The sequence below is a fragment of the Ambystoma mexicanum genome, chromosome 3q (genome assembly GCF_040938575.1).
Source record: "Ambystoma mexicanum isolate Mex_15411 chromosome 3q, UKY_AmexF1_1, whole genome shotgun sequence".
NCBI classification, from domain to species: Eukaryota; Metazoa; Chordata; class Amphibia; order Caudata; family Ambystomatidae; genus Ambystoma; species Ambystoma mexicanum.
In genome coordinates this window covers 776,519,999-776,540,377 of record NC_090926.1, presented here as the reverse complement: position 1 = coordinate 776,540,377, position 20,379 = coordinate 776,519,999, and the positions used below count along the sequence as shown (strand labels likewise).

Here is a 20,379-nt window from a genome sequence, read left to right as displayed (position 1 = left end):
CTAGAGAAAGAACTAACATTCTTGGTCTTGCACCGAGGGAAACCCAGAATTCAAAAAAGATCCTGATGGGGTCCTGATATCAAGAGGTATATCCTAGCCGCACAAATCGCGCCAATGCTGCAGTGGATGAGGAAGGACACATGAAAAGGGCGGGTAGGAATTGAATAAGGGGTAACCACAATTCCGCTGGGTACACGTGAGCAAGAGCCAAAGGAGCAGAAGGCCAACTGCTGGAAGAGACCAAAGTGTCACTGAAGGGTTGGCACAGGGCATTAAAGAGACGTGGCATCACTCCGGGTCAGGGACCCTTCACTCCCATGGCATATAATCAGGACTTCACCCCGGGCACACAGACCTGTTTTTTGGATAACTCGGGGCATGCGCAAAAAACCCACTTGAAAGACCTTTTTCCAAGGGGGGTAAATCCGCTATTGTTCGAGGAATGTAAGCAGAAATTTGGTGTGGGGGAAAGAAATATTTATGTATATCCAAATCTGGCACTGGATATCACAAAAAGAGGTTAGGAAGGGAGCTACGAGGACCCCAATAGGGCTGGAAATGACCCTGCAAGAAGGCACGGTGTCGAGAGCAGTATCTAGATTGTATAGGCTGTTAGATAAGGCCCAAGGGGGGGCGGGGTGAACACTCTTCTCTCTTATATGGCCAACTGGGCAACAGACCTGGGGGAACCTATTAGGGAGGAAGAATGTGCTCAAATCTGGAGGAGGGCACAGAAGGTGTCCAAATGTACCGCCTTCAAAGAGACAGCATGTAAGATATGCTTCAGGTGGTATCGGACCCCCCATAGACTGCACAAAATGAATCTTAGCTACCCACCCAAGTGCTGGAGACAATGCGGAGGCAAAGGCGATCTGATTCACATGTGGTGGCCCTGCCCTAAGGCCACAATGTACTGGAAGGAGGTGCTTGGGCGCATAAAAGAGGTCACAGGGAAACAGCTGCCTTTCACACCTAAGGCTATACCTTTGGGAACAGTAGTAGAGGATGTTTACGCAGCTACCGGCAATAATGCCTCCCTCATCACCTATTTGTTAATGGTGGCAAAAATGACCCTAGCCCAGAACTGGAAAAACCCTGCTGGCCCCATGTTGGTGGGTAAACATTTGGAACGTAATGGCAATGGAGAAAGTTGGAGCCCTGAAAGATGGCAGGCGCCAGAAATTCTGGGGAGTATGGGATCCCTTTCTCGAGTCTGTTAGGGAGAAGGAGGCACAATACTACAGGCCGACAATATTGAGAGCTCTACAAAACTGAGGAATGGAACAGAGGATTAAGTGGAACCTGAGTTGGCGTGTCATGCCACCCGAAAAGACTCGGTGCTTCCAACGAACGATAAAAGACCGCGTCATACAGTTTGGGAAAGGGGAGCGGGGGTTATAAAGTTTGTTGAAATGCTACAATCGATGTTGATCTGACTCATACAAATACACAGTCAGCAACCCTAAGGATAAATATGTAAGAGTGGTTACCGTACACGAAAACATACCATGTAGTATTTCACCCTGACACCACTGTAATTAATCAATTGTGACTGAATAAATAAAGTTTTAGAAAAAAAAGTGGCCTCATTACGAACGATGAAAACTGACGGATAAAGCAAGGTCACTGGGTGAACTTCAGCAGTGACGCCACTACTAGTACTTCGCCCCAGAAACCATTGTTCAATGTCTGGCAGAGACTCCCATTCATCCTATTGCTCACAGTCTTACAGAGGACCCTCTGTATGCAAAAGGAGATCATTGCAAATCAAGATCAGTCATACCAGGGCAGCAGCAGGTGAAGGTGCATGTTGTAAGTCAACAGCCAGTCGAGCAAGCAGACTTGGCTCCCATCACCCACGGCCCCTGGGGCGCTTTCCTTGGTAGCAACACTATGGAATTGCTAAAGAAGCCACCAATCACATCGCCCACCTGCAAAGTGAAAATCATCTGGATGTAATGGAAAGAGAAGTGCAGGCAGTAGTGATCAAAAAGGCCATAGAGCGAGTTCCCCACTGCAATTTCCTGGTTCGGGAGAAGTCAGGATGTTGAAAGCTTCATGTTCACCTTTACCTGGATGACTGGCTGGTCTGGGCACCAACGTTGGAACAAGGACAACGGGACACAGGTGTGCTAGACATTGTTGCATTTCTCAACCAATTGCAAGAAGTTATCCAGAATTCCATCGACGTGGATGGAGTTTCTGGAGGCAGCTTTGAATACAATCACCTCAGAGGCGAGATCCTCAGAAGAGCGAATCAAGAAGATCATGGCCAAGATTCAGTCATTGGGATCAGAGACAGTGGGCCTCATTACAACTCAGGCGTTAAGGGTTAACGCCGTCGTTAACCCTTAACGCCTGATTCCAATTTTAACGGCTGCTTTTAGCAGCCGTTAAAATCCATGGCGCTAAACCGCCTTGGTGCTATTTACGCCACCGTAATTTACGGTGGCGTAATTAGCGCCTTCCCCACTCCCATTATGCCCTATGGGGCAAGAATGGGAATGGGGAAGGGTAAAATGGGGATTTACCGCCCCACTCACCTTGGAATGGGGCGGTAAATCCGCCATCCACCATGGTGTAAACGTAGTTTACACCATGGTGGTAAAGTCGGCGCACTTACCGCCTGGGTCGTAATGACCCCCAGTAACCTCAGTCTGGACATTGAAATCTCTCTTGGGTATGCTGCCATTGTGCATCCCTTTGCTTTAAAACTGCAGACTTTATATGTGCCTGCTGCAGTTTCTGGAGACTGGCGCCAAATGTCAGGCCAGTGGGACAACAAAATTCAGTTCTATGTCATTTCATTGACACTCGTTTTGACGACGGGTGTTTTTCCGTGGAATTTTTTGCTGAAAAAACGTTTACTTTTTAAAATTATCTTTGGGAGGTTCCCTACTGCCCAGTTATTTACCTCTTTTTTACTCCCACCCCCAACCCTTTATATGCCCTTTCCCCACCCCCCCAAAACTAAAAAAAAGAAATAAAATGGAACTTTTTTTTTCAGCTAAAATTCCATGGTAAAACACCTGTCGTCAAAACGGGTGTCTATGAAAGGACATTGTACCCAAAATGCAGCTGATCTGCGTGTTCCACAAAGGTTTATTTTGGTGCGAGGCAGAGAGAAACAGATATCTCAGAAGGAGGGTGCCTTTCACAGATCCCAACCAGGAGTTGACAGCAAAAACTGATGCGTCAATGGAGGACTTCAGGACCCACACAGGAGACCCCCTCATGCCAGAGGCTTATGTTTGGGGGAAGGAGAAAAACCTGCATATAAATGTGTTAGGAGTTCAGAGCTGTTTTTTGGGCACAGATGTCTACTGCCACATTTGAAGTGATAAACCATTAAGGGGGTTCACGAGCAATCCGGGGAGAGCATTTTACACCCCGAGAACAAGATGTCCACAAAGGTGCGGAATTTATGGAAAAGTGTGCTGCAGCACTCAATTATTCAACATATGGGAATTTTAAGAGATCACCCTTGGCGAGAAAGGCGTGTGTTCGTCTGCCGATGGGAATAAACAAGACAACATGCAATTTTGTGCTTGTACCACAAGACCTCTGTTTTAGCATGGTTAAACTAATACACCCCATACCACCCCACCACCTCGAGCCAAGAGTGATAGGCGACTGGGGGAGGCACATCCCTTAACACCTTCCCAAATTAGTGTGTGCTATGCACAACCTAATAGCACTCGAAAGGATAAGGAAGAGATAAATCACATAAACGCCTGCTTTCCGAATCACTCACCTTTCAGGGCGGTCTTTAGCAACTGCTGGGTGTCTGCGTCGAAAGACTGCATTTTATATTCTTCTTTGCCAGTCTCTCCCATGTTTCTGTCTTGCGCATTGGGGTTCCAACACATGGGCAGGACTAGCAGTTCTGAAATTTACAAAAACGGATTAGTTTGGGAGGAAAGCAACTCGAAGCAATCACTGAGATGAGCCCTCTCTGCATCTGAATTCTTTCCGGTTCATGAACAGCCTACACCGGGATTCCCCCATGTCGCACACTCTCATGCATAGTACCCCATAGCTTTAGTTAATTCTATGTATGACAGTGTGGTTCGTGCAGCATGCGCCTTTTGGTTCTGTGCCTTGGGCTACAGCTCATGGTTGGACCCACCCTGCTCTGAAAGTGCAGACTCGTCAGAAGCTATATCCCACTGTGCCTGGCGAAAGGATTACGGCTGGGAAAATAACAAAAACAAGCTCAAACCCTGTGACTGCTATGAAGTGCACAATGCCCGAGTAGCATTATTAGTTACATTAGCTCTCGCTCTGCTTATTTTCACACACTGCAGACAGTGATGTGCAGGCTCACACACCCCTGCACCTGTATCATAAACACTATCCCCCTACATAGTGTTGGCAAATAGCTTCCCACGTAAGCCATACGACAGAGGCTAACGTTTTGTTATTGTTACTAGTTTATACAATAAGCCACCGACAGGCATTCGGTCCCTTGGCTCGACTATAATGGCCATCTAAAGCAGTAAAAAGCATAGTAACATAACATAATCACGAAGTACTAAAACGAAGCCACCACATTTGCTCTTCTGTGATCTGAAGCTCCGAGTGTCAGCAGGGTTTGTGCAGAAGTGGAATACTGCCTACAGACACATGTTTGCTCCCATGCGTATATTGTCTGAAAGACGACAATATGTGGATGGTCAAAGGATCCAGTGTACAGGCTTGTGCGAGCCCCTGACCCCTCCAAAATGTCACTGAAATATAATGTCTAGGCCACGTGGTAGGAAAAAGAAGTTAATAGTCCGAAGAGACTTGCATCCTCTAAAAATGGATTTCAGTGTCATGTCTCTTATGATAGACTACCAAACTAACCAGCGTAGGACATTTAATGCCTGTCATTTTCAACTCTCCATTCATAATTCGGCTAAATTTCAATTAATAAAAAAAACAACATACAAATATGTACATTGTACGCATCACAAACAAAATATTCACTTTTGTCAAAAACATTTTCTAGACATTTGGCTTCAGTAATAAATTCATAGTACTGTAATGTGCAAGAGAACTCTCGTTACTCTCCCCCACATTTGCCCGTCGCTCCCCGATATTAAAGTCCCAACTCTCGGATCAGAGTCTGGGGTGGGGAGGCTACCAAGAAACTTCACGGTTCTCGGGAGGCTGTGCCCCACCCTGCCTAATATGTCCTGATCTTATGGGGGCACAGCAACTACCTGACAAGTGCTACCCCAGTCCCCAACCTACATCCTCATGGCATGGCAAGTTGGGCCTCAGGCTCGGCACCCTATGATCCCTGCCATGTTGGAGATGCATCAACCTCCAGAAAGAGTGCGCAACAAATCCAGACTCTCCCAACTCCTGGTTTAATGCTCAGGATTGTGACATCGGTGGCGCCTGGACAGATAAAATTTTTTTCATGCTAAATGGTTATACAAAGTAACCTTTAACAATCCACATTAGATTCAAAACTCAATCAAATCAGCAATTTGATTAAAATTCATCAAGCATATACTCTCATAAATAATATAAACAATCGAAAGAGGGGGGGAAAAAGAAAATCACCTCATATTCATAATAACGTTAGTATCCCTAAACGGCTGTAACGGCGAAGAATTTAAAAAACCCAACTACTGCCAATACAATTGATGTCATACATCCCGCTAAACAGTTATACAAAAGATTTCTCAATCACCCAGAGTAAATACATCCTGAACCTTCTTAGTATGCTCGTCCTTTTTACATAGACTTACATAATAGCTTGGCAGTTAAGAGGTTAAAAGAGTCATTCTCTTTCCTGCTAATGCATTGCACACAATCAATACATGCTTTAAAGTCTCAGGTTTGTAGTGCTCGTTGCAGAATCTGCAGTTGGCAGAGGCCAATGATTGCAGACCATTTCTCAACAACATTTCCTTTCTATGAAGTACATTCCATTTAAATCTTTAAAAAAACAAGCCTAATCGGTATGTCTGGATAAATCTAAAGATATGGAGCCAATAACACTGGCTTGCTTGTGCTCCATAGATAAGTGGCTCAGAAAATCATGCATAGCTTCAAGAGTGGCTATCCAGTGTAATTCAAACAAACGACATTTCACTTTTCCAGGATTATCTCTGAGATCTTGACTTGATAAACCAATATTCTTGAGCAAGTTTAGGCAAAACTTGGAAAATTCACCAAAAAAAGACTATCACCATGAATATCCCAAAAATGTCTACAATCATAAAATAAAACTATTTAAAATCGTATTATAAAAGTTTCTACAGGAAATCAAATAAATACCGAGCGCCAATTTTATGACAGCCAATGGTATGGAATTGGGAATTCACAAAGCTTTCCTCAAAATCAAACCCATAGTCTAAAACCCTCTATTCCATATACAATCTTAGGAACAATCTTTCCTTCATAAAACTTTAAAACTGGAATTATAGTGAACTGTCCATATTTTGCATCTACTAAGCTCAACTGATTAGACAGCAATTGCACGACCTTTCATCCATTCCTTAACTAACAATTTATATGGTTTCGGAATAATTGCAAAACCAAGATAGATAAAACTATCTACCTTCTCAAACACATCAAGGCCAATTCGCCACTGAAAGGGCAATGTTTTTTCCCCCCTCTTAGTACAGTGCATTATTTTAGTTTTTACCAAGTTTTTCAAAATTTGTTTTTATTGTTTTCATTACACAACCAATATAAAACAATATTAAACCCCCCCATCCTACCCAAATTCTCCCCTCCTTCAAGGAATCAAACATTACGTGTATGTTCCATATACATCCACAGGGTACAGTGTTATTCAAGCCTCTTGGCCTGCCTAGATTATGCAGCAGCTCTGCCCTCTCTTGCAAATTGCAGTGGGTTTACCAACTCTGCCACCTCTGCGCTCTGTGGGCTTTCTACCCAGGCTACATCACAGCCCTCTGGTCCACCCTTCGCATGACCCGCTATCATAGTGCACAGTTCTTTTCCATTTGTATTGCCTCCACCCTCTTAACTTCCCACATGTGTGTTAGGTATGGCCGGTACCCCATTCTTGGGCTTCGTCCCCATGTGCATTGCTCAGCCTCTCAGCCTCAAATATAATCTGGGTGAGCGTATTCTTTGCCTGTACATAGTCGCTTCTTTCACGTTGTCCTCGTTCCATTGCCCAGTGCCACACTACTGTCTCAGCCATTTCCCACCTTCGCACATCTCCCCACCATAACTCTACGCTTGGGCCCCCAGCTTGTTTCCAGGCCATGGCTATCCTTTTGGGCAGTATGCAGATTATATCTTTCATCCTCATCATGTGCTCTATTTGTCTGCCTCTTGCACCCACCATCTTCCCCTTTGGGAACATCCCTAATAGATATGCGTCAGATAGCCCAGTTTCCATCCCCTTTTCTACACACCAAGTGTGGCATATTCCTGAGGTTCCCGTCCTCCGCCCATAACATCTTTTAGGTAGAGTGGTTCAGCCCATGGTTGCAATAGCTACGTGTCCATTGTAGGTTCATCCTCCATCCATCCAATCATGAACTGTAGCTGCCCAGTCTAATAGTATGCCTCAAAGTTAAGTACCCGTATCCCTCCCTCAGTATGATTGCATTGTAGCATCTTCATTGTTATCCTGCATCTCCTGCCCGCCCACAGAAACTCTCCAAGTGCTCTGTCGATCATGCGGAAGAAGGGCACAGGCACATTGTATGGAATATTTTCCAGGTGATACAACAACCTCGGCAGTGCCACCATTTTAATCACTGCTGCCCTCCCTGCCATTGACAACGGTAAGTCCCTCCAAAACACCATGCTCTTCTCAAGCCCCTCCCACACCCTCAGTGTGTTCTGCTTATGTGCATCTAGTATGTCATGCCAAATGTCTAGCCCCAAGTATCAGAACGTCTGTGGCGCCCATTTTATCCCCAGGTCTGGGAACTGTTTTTCGCCTCGGGCCTGTAAAGCCCCCAACCGGAACAAGCTGGACTTGTCCCTGCTGATCCTAATCCCTGCGTATCTATCCAGTAATTTTAAATAGAGCAACATATCGTGTGCATAGAACAACATGACATGTCTCGCCCCTCTTAGTGCTATGCCGGCGTCTCTATATTCTTGGCGCAAGTACACTGCCAGCGGTTCCAAGGCTAGGATAAATAACATGGAGCAGCCCTGCCTTGTACCCTTTTTAAGCTCCTAACTACCAGAGATCTGTTTCCCTGCCTTCACTTTTGCCTTTGGGGCTGCATAAATCACTTGTACCCATCTCAGAAAGGTCAGGGCCCATGCCAAAACGCCGTAATGTGGCGTACAGCTCAGTCCCACTCCACAGTCAAATGCCTTGATGGTGTCCAGGGATGCCAGGGCGCATTTCTCCTGCCTACCCTCAGTACAGTCAATTATATGGTGCAATCTCTGCAGGTTCCAGGAAGTATTCCTGTCCCGGACATGTCCTGTCTGGTCTAAATATGCCATCTTGCCTATCACTGGTCTCAGTCGTTGCGCTGATGTGACCGTTAGGATTTTGCAATCAGTATTTATCATGGAAAGGGGCCTATACGAGCCACACTCCAAAGGGGGCTTACGTGGTTTTAAAATGGGTACTATTATGGATTCCCTCAGGCTTTGGCACAGTTCCCCACTCTCAAACGCCTCCTCATACATTTCCAACAGCTTGGGAGCCGAGCCAGTGTGCCTGTGTACTCTCTAGAGAATACCCCTGGTAGCCCATCCGCTCCTGGTGTCTTACCAGTGGGCAGCTCTTTTATGACCTCCTGGATTTCATCAACCATGAATGGTGCATCTAATAATTCCACCCGTTCTGTTGTCAGATTCAGTAATGGCAATTCCGATAACACTTCCACCTGGGCAGTCTGCATTTTGCTTCGGATCATATAAGGATTCGTAAAATTTTGCGACCACTAGGTTCACTCCTGCTCTTGCCCTGTGTATCTCTCTGCTACTATCTTGTATTGCACAGATCATTTCCCTTTTCCCGCCCCTGCGACATAGTCACACTAGCAGCTTCCCTGGCCTGTCCCCTCTCCATGTAATCCTTCTGTGTACTTTGCATAGTCGAACTTGCATAGCCTTTTCCATTGTGCAATAGACTGCTGTTAAAGTTCTGTCAGTGTTCTGTCCCCTAAACTTCCCATCCCTTGTTTAAGTTCTGCCTCAGCAAGTCCCCCTTCTGCATATGAAAGGTCCTTCATTATGGTTTTTCTAACTCCACTCATTCGTCCTATTGCTTCCCCCCTCATCACAGTCTTAAAGCCCACATTGTCCACATTATTCTCAAAGAAACCCTCTACACTATCTGACATCTGATCTTTGAACACCTCGTCGAGCTGCGCTTCTGCCTGTAGTCACCATACTGGAAGGTTGGGGGGAGGGGGGAAGAGTCTATAAGATAGGCCCTGCCACTCCACAATCAAAGGGGTGTGGTCTGAGAAGACACTCGGTGAAAATCCGAAGCACTCAAATTTCCCTAGCGTCTCCCTTCCCGTGAAAAGGTAGTCTATGCATGTGAATAGGCCGTGTTGCGCCGGGTAATGTGAATACCCTTGTATGTGTCCATGCTCCGATCTCAAGACATCCTCCAACTCTAGACGATTCATTAACTTGGTCAGGGATTTTGCTGGGGGGGGGGAATTGAGGGAGGTGGTGGTGCAGTGGCTTCCCATGTTTCTCATCCGATCTATCCAGCACTGGATCCGCTGTGGAGTTGAAATCGTCCCCCTCACACCTCCCGGATCCATATTGCTCTCCGATAGGGGGCCAGGCGCGGACAGGGAATCAAAGAAAACGCCTGCATTATGGTTGGGTGCATACGTATTTACTATACACACCTCCCGACTCTCCAAGAAGCCATATACCAAAATCATCCTGCGCTCCTCGTCTCTCCTTGTCTCCAAGACTTTAAAAGGGACCAAGGGCATCACCCAAACCACCACTCACCTAGCATATGCAGTGTACGGAGACCCCACCAGCGTCCCTTACCTTTTCTTTGCCAGGGTACATTGTCTTTCTTTCGTGAGGTGCGTTTCGTATAATAATGCTATGCGCACTCCCTTTCTCCGCAAGTATGGGAGCACGCTCACTCATTTAATGTAACAGTTTAGACCAAGCACATTCCAGGTCATTATCTTAATCCCAGTCGCCATGTTCCCTTTCAATCCCCTCCTCCCTCATCCCACCGGCTTCCTCCTCCTTTCCCCTCCACCAGACTCGTGCGTGTTCCCCCATCCCGTACCTCAGTGTGAAGAGAAAAAGACCACCATCTCTACAAATACCCCTTCTGTGTTTGACCCTTGAAGTTGGAGCTTAAGCCCCCTCCGCACCATCAACTCAAACATACATTAACCAACAACGTGTTCATTTTAAATGCAAACAATAATGGCTCAACAATCTCCCGAATGTTCAGGCCTGAACGCTTCTCGCATTCTGGCTTCCTGTGCAAGTAATGTGCAGTGGTGGGTGCCGAGAGCCGACACTGCTAGAGAAAAAGAACTGTTAACGTGGGTGTGGACTACGCTGTCTGTCCTGGGAGTTCAGTTCACTCCTCCTGTCTCTGCCTTCCAGAAGATTCCTGCTTCGAGCTCAAGGATCTTAACACACATTCTTGTGTTCCAGTTCTTGCATCTTTCCCTTAACGCTGCAACCGTTCAGTGTGCACCCCTTTCGGGGGATGGGCGCTATTCCTTTGCTGTTCATCCAGTCCTGCACCTCCATTGTAGAAATAAAAAAATACAATTTTTTTCCCTTTGTGCACTACTCTCAGCTTGCCGGGCTAAATAAGCATAGCCTTGACACATGAGCGACGCAATCTTTCTTTGATAGGGCCAAATTGGGCTCGATTTCTTTGTACTTGCAGGGTGTAGTCCGGGTATATGATCAGTCTCGAAGACGCTCTCTGGATAAACCCTCCATCTCTCGAAAAAGCCAAAATGCATTCCCAGTCTTTGAAATTCAAGATTTTCACAATGATACATAAGGGTGACGCACCCAGCCGGGGTCGTCTCCTCGCAAGAGATCTATGCGCCTGTTCAACTGTAAATCCTTGCGTCAGTGTTCCTGCTCCAATTTCCTGTATGAGCAGATTCTCAACGTACTCCGTTACATTACGCCCTTCTTCTCCCTCTGGCAGGCCAAGTATTTGGATATTATTTCTTCTTGCCCGCCCCTCCGCATCTTCAACTATTCGCTGTAATATTCTCAGTTCATTCGTCAATTGCGTTACATTCGACGTGTTACTGCCTATGCTCGCCGGGTTTTCTTGTACCTGTGCCTCCACTGTGCTTAGCCCATCAGCTATGGAGTGTACATCCAGTCGTAGCAGGCCCATGTTAACAATCACAGCATCAATATTATTTTCCAGCATGGCCTTTAAAGGAATGGTTCGGCCAAAAATTTGTATTGCCCCTACGGGTCGGCCATGTGTTTTTAAGCCTAAATCGCTCGATTTTAGAAACATTTCCTATGGACCTTACCCGGGTTTTCATCCATTAAACGCACGCGAAAACAGGCAGTAGGGCCCTGACATTTTGTGATAATCCTATCACTTGCCGCATCGCCCTGGCTGACCTGCTTTTGCGGCACTAAATCATATCCCCCGCCCCTGAGCCTGACATTATCAAAACATTCATATTCGCCGCCTCTCTCCGATCGTTTCTGTGCTGCGTGGGCGAACGCGCCCAGTCGTCTTCTACGCGACTTCACACAGAACCCGGAAACCAACACAGATCAGCTCACAACACAGCGCGCCACAATTCGGAATATGAAACTGTACTTTAAAATCAAACAGCAACACGGTAAATTTGGTAACGTACATTTATTTGACATTAAATGTTTATAGAATATTCAGCAATTGCCATATGAACTCCGAAAGTCATTTATTTTCTTTTATCTCTATCCGCAAATCCGAAAGTTTATCGTGAGTCACACGCTGTTCCTTTATGGTACACAGGGTGTTGGTTTTCGTTCAAAGAAGCACTTTTGTCGCACGTTGAACCGCAAGGCTGTTCCATCAAGTAGGCACTAGGCCAGCGTAAAGGTTGATATGTTGCTTCTAGCCGCTAGTACCGCGTAAGGGCATATGGGCCCTTGGCGATCGTCCCATAAGATCATCAGGTTTGTGCAGTTGTTTACATTAAGCTGCAGCTGGCGGTTAAAAAACCATCTGCCGGTGTCTGAAACTGGTGGCAGTGGCAAAAGGGAAGGATATACCTGTTTTGAAAACATAAAATGTATAATTAGTCTTGCCAGCCGATCTTTATTAATATTACTCATTTTATTTATTACGGCCGAGCTGAAACTATTCGCTTTCAAGGATAGTGCAATGGAGTATGTTCGGCTCTAAAATCAATGCGAAAACTAACGAAATAAATCGAGGTTAGTACACAATGAGAAACGACTTTTTGTCTACATGCGTGTGGAATGTGGACCTGCATGCCCATGTGCCCGCTACAAGGACGATCCCACAAACCTTTTCAAAGCTCTTCATTCGTTCATTTATTCATGCATCCATTCATTAATTCCTCATTCCGGTATAAAAGCGTCTAAAGAGTTACTTACATTATATTTGCAATTTCCATTGTGTCGCTGCGTAATGCAGTCCGTAAATCCCACTGTGCTCTTGACAACGATTTTTCGTATACTGAACTAACATGAAACTCGGTCTAGTTTCAGAATTTTCTGCCTTATCGTCTCTTACGTTATTGCACCCCTCACCCCCCCTTCAAATGAAGTTCTTTTGGCATGGTCCCTGTCTCTCAAGGTCAAAAAACAATAGAACCTTATACTGCCAGTGCGAGTTGTGGGCCTCTTCAGGGCGCGAGCTGAAAATCAAAGCCGCTGACCTTCACTAGAAATGAGCATACATTCTTTCTTTGCAACATCCCGTAGTAAAGCCATCTGTGAGAACTTGAAGTTTCAAATCCATCTATGTAGTGCGCCTCAATGTGCAAATGCGAACTGGCTTCGCTCCCATCTGCAACGGCTCGCTTGGCGCGTTCTAAGGCCCCCAATTTTGTCCTCGTTGTCTGCGATCTTTGAAGCCCCAAAGAACCATAACTATTGACTTTTAATTTTTTGGGGAAGGTCAGGGAAAGTATAAAGTACCCGAGGAGTTGAGTTGAAAGTGAGATTTATTGTTTGTTTGTTTTATTATTTGCAATACGCAAGCCTCCCCTCGGTTAACAGTGCCCATCATTTAGAAGAGATTGCGAAAATTATTTACATCAACAAAAATATATACATACACATATAGACAAGGTCAGCAATATGAGGTGAATAGAGAGAATTCAAAGATGACACCCAGGTTGTTCGGCACCCAGGATGGTGAAGGTAGGGGTCAGGGTTAGCGTACTATCTATGCACACTGTACAATAACATTTATTTACAAAAAGACAATCGTATTACAAATTATTTAAACCGGGATTTGTACTTCACAACCAGCTCTCCTTTGGGTGGACATGGCACAGTGGCAATGTTGGGTGGCAATGGATCAGTGCTCTGCACAGAAACATTCAAAATTCCATATCTGTGCTTCTCTAATACAGCAACAATAAGGCTTTTGACAAAGTCGAACTCCATTTCCTCATAGACTGGTTTGATCACCCATTGCTTACTTCTTTTTGAAAAGGCCTTAGTGTAGCGAGGCATCCTTACATTACCCTTAGTCCTAGATTGTTCACGGCTGAGATTCTCGTTATGGGCCAAGACCGCTAGTAGAGTCCTATGTCTCATGCCCTGTATGCTGAAATGCAAGCGCTTTGGCCTGTACTTTAGGCACATATTGTGGAACACCTCCAAGCCTCCTGTGTGACAGAATTCTGTCAGTCCCCTCAAATCTCTTGATAGAGCTTTATCGAAAACAATCTTCTCAATGGCTTTGTGTGTCGGTGAAGATGGATTCAACCACTTCTTCTTCCGTGCCTCCACTGGGGACAAAGGGCCATGTTCACATTGGTGGAAATGTAGGTTTTCTGACCAGCGGTGCACGTTGGTACAGTGGTGCATCAGTGACCGCCATTTTTCAAGTAGTATTTCCACTGACCCTTCACAAGTTTTGGAGCTCCACCAAAGATGGTTGCTGATAGACTGGGACCACTCTGAAATACTTTCCAAACCTTTTTTTTTCCATGCAGCCGAGATTTTCTTATTGATTGATTTAGCAAGATGCCATACATCAAATTGATGTTTAATATGTGGGAACTGCTCTCTCATTGTCTTGGCAATTGAAACGTGTCTATCCGTGGCGATGAGGTCGATGTGCATTCCCCTCGATTGCAGATATTCCACTGATTTTATAAATCCTAGTTTCTCCATGGCCATTGAGGATGTACATTGTGTTACCTGCATGTCCTGAAAGTGGTAGGTGCAGTACTTGGCAGAAAATCCAGGGCTGTCGCACTGTCCATCGCCGGCTAGCCTGAATCGTTTGCCTTTGAATGTACTTACTAGAGACAATTGCTCAATTTTCCAAGCATCACTGATGGCCGGAAACAGATAATCATGTTGGTATTTGTAGTACTGAGTTTTTGAAATAAAATGGAGTCCCACAAACTGAAAGAAAGACTTTGACTTTCTAAAACTGGAGCCACTAAAAAGTGATGCAGCTGCACACAGTAGATTGCCTGCTGGCAGTTTCCCCAGCATCGGTTGTGCAGACCATGAGAACGTATGATGTAATCTACAGGCGGCATGCATTGTGATGTTACTGCCTTGTTTTTGACGAGTCACATGAATCAATGGCTTCCCACATACTTTCCCTCTGACGGAATGCCCACATTTCAGCATACTTATAATATCCATTAAACAACTGTCGAATACTATGTATTTGCCCTCTTTCGTTAGACTGTCATCCTGCGTCAAAGTTGTTTCGGCCTGTGACGTTGAGGACATTTCACCACATTTGAAAGAAATATCGCTGCTATCAAGTTCTGATGCGTCAGTGAATGCTGCTGCTGTTTCATTCTCTGTCATTTCAACATCTGCTACTTCAACATTGATGGGAGAACACAACAATGTCGACAGCTTTTTTGGTGGCAATTATTTGGCGGGTGTAGACTGTGTAAATTGATCTGCGACTACTTCAGAGCTATCTTCAATACATCCAGTATCATGTTGTTGCGGTGGTGCGGTCGTACTGTAGCAATGGTCCTTTACAACTTTACTGGATTCTCCGGACACATTCATTTCATTTTCTGTACATTTGACATGAGCATCCTGAGTCTCAACACGCCGCGTCTGGATTAATAGTTCCTCCATAGCCTCCATAGTGTAAATGGTCTGGCAAGTAACATCTCTCATTCGCTTCACTGTCTGTGTATGTATAGTTGGTAGACCCACGGGTAACTAGAGGACAGATTGGAAAAGGGATGTTCAGTTTAAACACAAGATAAAGTATAGTACAATTGACTTGAAAAAAACATAAAATAGTCCCCAGCACAAAAAAAATTCTTAAGTTATGAACTGTTTGTAACTAACCTTATTTTGTTTCTTTTCTTTGCAACTTTTTTGACTCGACCTTCAATATCTGCACGCTGTTGCTCCGATACGTATCCGCATGTCTCCCGTTCCTCTTGCGCTGCAACGACTATATTTTCTGTATCCGCATAGACAGCACGGAATGAGGCTCCATCGACTCCCTGAAACATAGTATTTTCATTACTGTGTATCAAAATATTGTTAGCATAAAACACACGTGAGGACGAACACACAGGTACATCTCAATAGCCAAACACAATTTAAACATTGTGTGGAACAATCAAACGACAAGTATTCGAGCTCTGATGACCTAGTTCGATGGAGCGGTCAGTATCCATACCTCTGGCTCTGCATGGACTGCCACGAATTATTGTATTGAAGAGGAAGCATCAGCAACTCCCTGAAACACAGTACTTGCGTTAGTATGGTTTTCAATATTGTAAACATAACACACACTTGGGGTCGACGGCACAGGTACATATAAAGAGATAACCACAAATGTTGCATTGTCTAAAAGAATCAAGGAATATTTAAATATGATCAGATTTAATCGACTTATTTCTCCGATTTCTTTACATCTGCATCATCTAAATGGGATCTTGTGATTGTAGTGGAAGCTCCATCGTTTCTCTGAAACACAGTACTTGCGTTAATAGGGAAGAAAGTATAGCAAATGGAATCACGTTATATGATCACGCTCGATGGAGCGGTCAGTATCCATACCTCATGCTGCTGAAGAATATCTAGGGCTGTTGTCAATGTGGTGCGCACTTCCGAAAGCTGTTGCGCCGATTCGTATCCGCATGGTCCCGCTTCCACCGGAATTACTTGAATGTCAGTCTCTGCATCAAGTGCGTGGGTTGACGATTCAACAACTGCCTGAAACATAGTATTTGCATTAGTAAGGATTACAATATTGAAAACACAACACACGCTTGCGGTCGACCGCACAGGTACATATCAACGGCTAACCACGAATGAAACATGGTGTAGAACAATCAAACGACAAGTGTTCCAGTCCTGATGATCACAGTCGATTGAGCTGTCAGTATCCATACCTTGTGCTGCTGAAGAACATCTGGGGCTGTTGTCAATGTGGTGGACGCTTCAGCATCTCCCTGAAAGACAGTACTTGCATTAGTATGGATAACACTAATTATAACTGAAAACAAACACCAGGGGACGACAACTAAGGTGTATATCAATTGGAAAGCACTAACCAAACAATTGGTAAAATAATCACACGATACATACAAACTCTTACTTGACATGCATAAAACAAGTCTGTAGCGGAATAGCCAAGTATGATTACCTGATACGCGCTAGAAGTGGTTGATAACTGCGAGCACGTGACGGAAGTAGAATGTTCTTGCTTCAGATTCAAGGGATAGTCAAGAAGTTGTAAAGGTAAATTGTTTGATAATGAAAAGCCAACTTTTAAAATTGCCATGTAAGGAGACAGAATACTTGACTAATGCGCAATATAGCACAGTTCCCTGTGCCCATATATAGATTTCTGTTTGTGGGTTATAAAATCTAAAAATAATATATTGATAAATGTCATTATTCAAAAAGCTATACACTCATATCAATGTCGAAAGTATTACAAATTGGAAACAACACCTAAAATATCAATGAATCCATTTGGCTACCTACACCATACTGCAAGGCCTAAAGCTAAAAACGGACACTTGACTCACCAGTGGCAGATTGTGGACGAATAGAGTGGGAATAGCGTTTGCGAGCAATTTTCGTGTCGATCGCCGTTTATTCTTCTTTGTTACCCAAGATGTGGTACATGTTCGAGGGAAAGTGCCGGCTGCAGATGCGGTATCGATCACCCCTCTTGTCCTCAAAGACTTGTTGGACTCTACTTTCCAGCTCATCCAGTGGATATCCGCAATGTCTGAACCATTCTCTTATTCGATCAACAGTTTTCGGGAATACATGCATTGTAGTGCCTTCAGATTTAGCATGGGTCTTCGAAGGGCAACCGCTAATCGAACAGGCAGCATTGTTGAAAATTCTGAAAAGTAAATATCAAGATTATTATAAAACCTTGATGAATAAAAATGTCATTAAAAAGTAAATGAAACATACCATGCTCAATGCAAGGTTTGTTTTGGTCGCTGGAACTATACCAGTTCATCATGTGCGGCTTAGTATTTGCATAAGTTACAGAATTTCTTTTAATTATGTGACTAAACTCTGAACATGTGACTCGTCCCTTGGATGTTCTGTCTTGCACGAAAAGGAACCATGCTTACATTATAGACTGGACCCCCGAAGGATGCAATTCGATGACAATTGACACAGATGAAAATAAATATTGATAGCATAACAATTGAAACTCAAGTCAATAGCAATGAGACCAATGACCATAGCTCTATTGGGTACTGTAATCGCAAATAGATAGAAATGTAAAAATGACAGAAATATGACTAGGATACATTGCCTTACCTTGATCAACAAACAGTTGGATTCAGCAGGCCGAGCAGTATGTTGCAGGAGAACAGGCAGATGGCCACAGGTAGCACACTGACGTGTTTGCTCGAAGCGGTCACAGATAGCACGACGACGAGCAGATTAGCATAGATCTCAGTGCTTCTCAGGTAGAAGGTTCAGGAGTTGACTTGCAAAGCATAAAGATGTTCTCATGAGACATATCAAGTGGTTTATAAAGTATTAGAAACAGGGGTGTGTTTGTGAATGAATGACGTGTGTATGTCGTGGTATTATGTGGTTTGCAGGGGGGCGGCCTGCCTCAGGGGAGGCCTGCCTGGAGACACGGGGTCTGAGGAGGCCATGTGAGCGATGGCCTCTGGGCGTGGGATACCTTTTGAAGTGTACATGCTGTTTGGCACCTTGGCCGTTTGCGCCCGTGACATCCCCCCATGCCAGCGCTCATCCCCGGGTTCGAACCGCCTTGGATAGAGGGGGTGGGATGGATGGATGGGCCTGGAGCGTGCAGGCAAGTGTGTGGGAGCGAGGGGCCATCAGGCCCCTCTCATCCTTTACTTCTCAGTAGAAACTCGTACCAAGTGCCTCCAGTAGTGGGTTCGCCCCTTGCCCTTATGTGATGTTAACTTTGGAACATTTGCGTAGATGGGAACAATGAGCAGGACACGGGGCATCCATTTTTGTACCCCCTTTCCACTCCATCTTGGTGACCAGGCCTCACTGCGATAGTACAGCGCGCAGAGCACATGGCCCACACCCTCGTTCCCACTCTGACTGGAAATCTCCAGAGGTATTTGCAACAGCTAATAAATGTAACGCATCACTCTTCCTCTGAGATCACGGTCCTGCTTGTGAACCAGCCTGAACCAAGCACATAGCTCGTTCATCTCCACAAACGTGTCCTTGCCCACGCACCCTCGCCAGTGGAAACTTACTGCCATTCTGACCCTGTGTCCCTGCAAGGTATTCTCTTCATGTGCCAGACCACTGACCACGCCATGATGCCCACCTAGCAGATCCCCAACTAACATTAGACCCCTACTGCAGTATATCGTTGCCTATCAATAACAAATGCCACATGCCGGAGATTCTTGTGAGCACAGACCCACACTTCAAACAGTGTATTATAGTGGTCAAGACCCTTGACATAAGGCCTGTATAATCCAATGTTAATTGATAGTATAGATATATGTGTGACTTTTATAGAGACATAACCGACTGAAAGACTGAACAAGTGTTATTTAGTGCATGCATTATTGATAATATATTATGTTAGCTTAGATCGTCACCACCCCGCTTCACAGCGACCTGAACTTCACCCATTCCGAGCACAGATGGCTGACGTCCATCCTTGAATGGACACACTTGATTCATTTAAAAAAATCGAAACAACCGTTGTTAAAATATATGTGGTGTTTTAATTTGTATCTTATTTTGATGACACAAAAATACAAGACTTTAAACATTGTACAGTTCAGATTGCAGCACAGCGAAAGAAAATCCCCTGTACTGACCGCTGTCACTCTGGAACGTTTCTCTTATGGCACGAACGGCACAGGCGGGTATCACTCTTCGAACGCGGTGTCCAAACCTCCCGTGAAGCCACCATGTAAAGGAACGATAGGCCACCAGCCTGTACCACCTGTGAAAAGGAATGAAACAAACTGTTTTTAAATGACCAAGATAAGTTTAATAAACGTTTGTTGTCAATGACAATTCTTGTAACTAATGGCATTCTGCTCGGACAAATTCTATCTAGACACTGCAAACTATTGAACGACTTTCGTGCTTTACAATGATATGCATATGTAATTTTGGATATAGCAGAAGACCATGAAATAGGAGTGGCATGACAAGCAGAGTATACTTACTCGTTACTCGGATTACGAGGACGAACAGTTGCACGAAGTTCATGCATAAGCACCATCATTATCCTCAACACGGACCGTGTGAGGCAGGCTGCCCTGAAGTCTGGCAGCTCGGTGATGCATTACGGTCGAGGCTCGCCTTCCGAAATTTAGGCCACGCATCCCGAGTTTTCACAGCAGCAGCAGTTCTCCTCCTCGGTTGGCATTAGCTCACACCGATTGCATGTGCACCAGGTGGAAACACCGTCCATGCGACTAGGTCCAGGCTCTTCAGCTGTTGAATCGTCCTCCCAACTGCCGTCCGAAGACCCATCGTTTTCGCGTGTTTCCCTTTCCAGTAGTTCCTCCTCGGTATACTCGGGCTCGTACATGTAGGGCATTATTGTAGCCATTGTGTGTTCAGAGCACAGAAACGAGCCACAGAATACTCAAAGTAACACAGAGAGAGGAATGGAATCGAAAATCTGCTGCTGTGTGTTGTGAAACGGTCTGTTTATACTTATTGAGTATTTAGCTGAAGCGCAGCGAATGTTGACACGAGACGTGCTTTGGTGTTGTGAAATGGGCGGTACGCGTCTGCTGATGACAG

The 20,379-nt window shown here is 44.9% G+C and overlaps 1 protein-coding gene across 3 annotated transcripts in view; it reads right to left on the bottom strand.

The window, feature by feature from the left end:
* The window catches only part of MIF4GD (MIF4G domain containing), a 165,895-nt gene that overhangs the window by 49,080 nt on the left and 96,436 nt on the right, over window positions 1-20,379 (bottom strand). For 2 of the 3 annotated variants that reach the window (XM_069654811.1, XM_069654813.1), the window contains exon 2: window positions 3,755-3,886. In XM_069654811.1, coding sequence (XP_069510912.1) covers window positions 3,755-3,869 — 115 coding nt within the window. In that variant the 5' untranslated portion in view covers window positions 3,870-3,886. Of the gene's footprint in view, window positions 1-3,754; window positions 3,887-19,436; window positions 19,565-20,379 lie in introns of those variants that run through there. The other variant, XM_069654812.1, reaches the window with a different exon arrangement.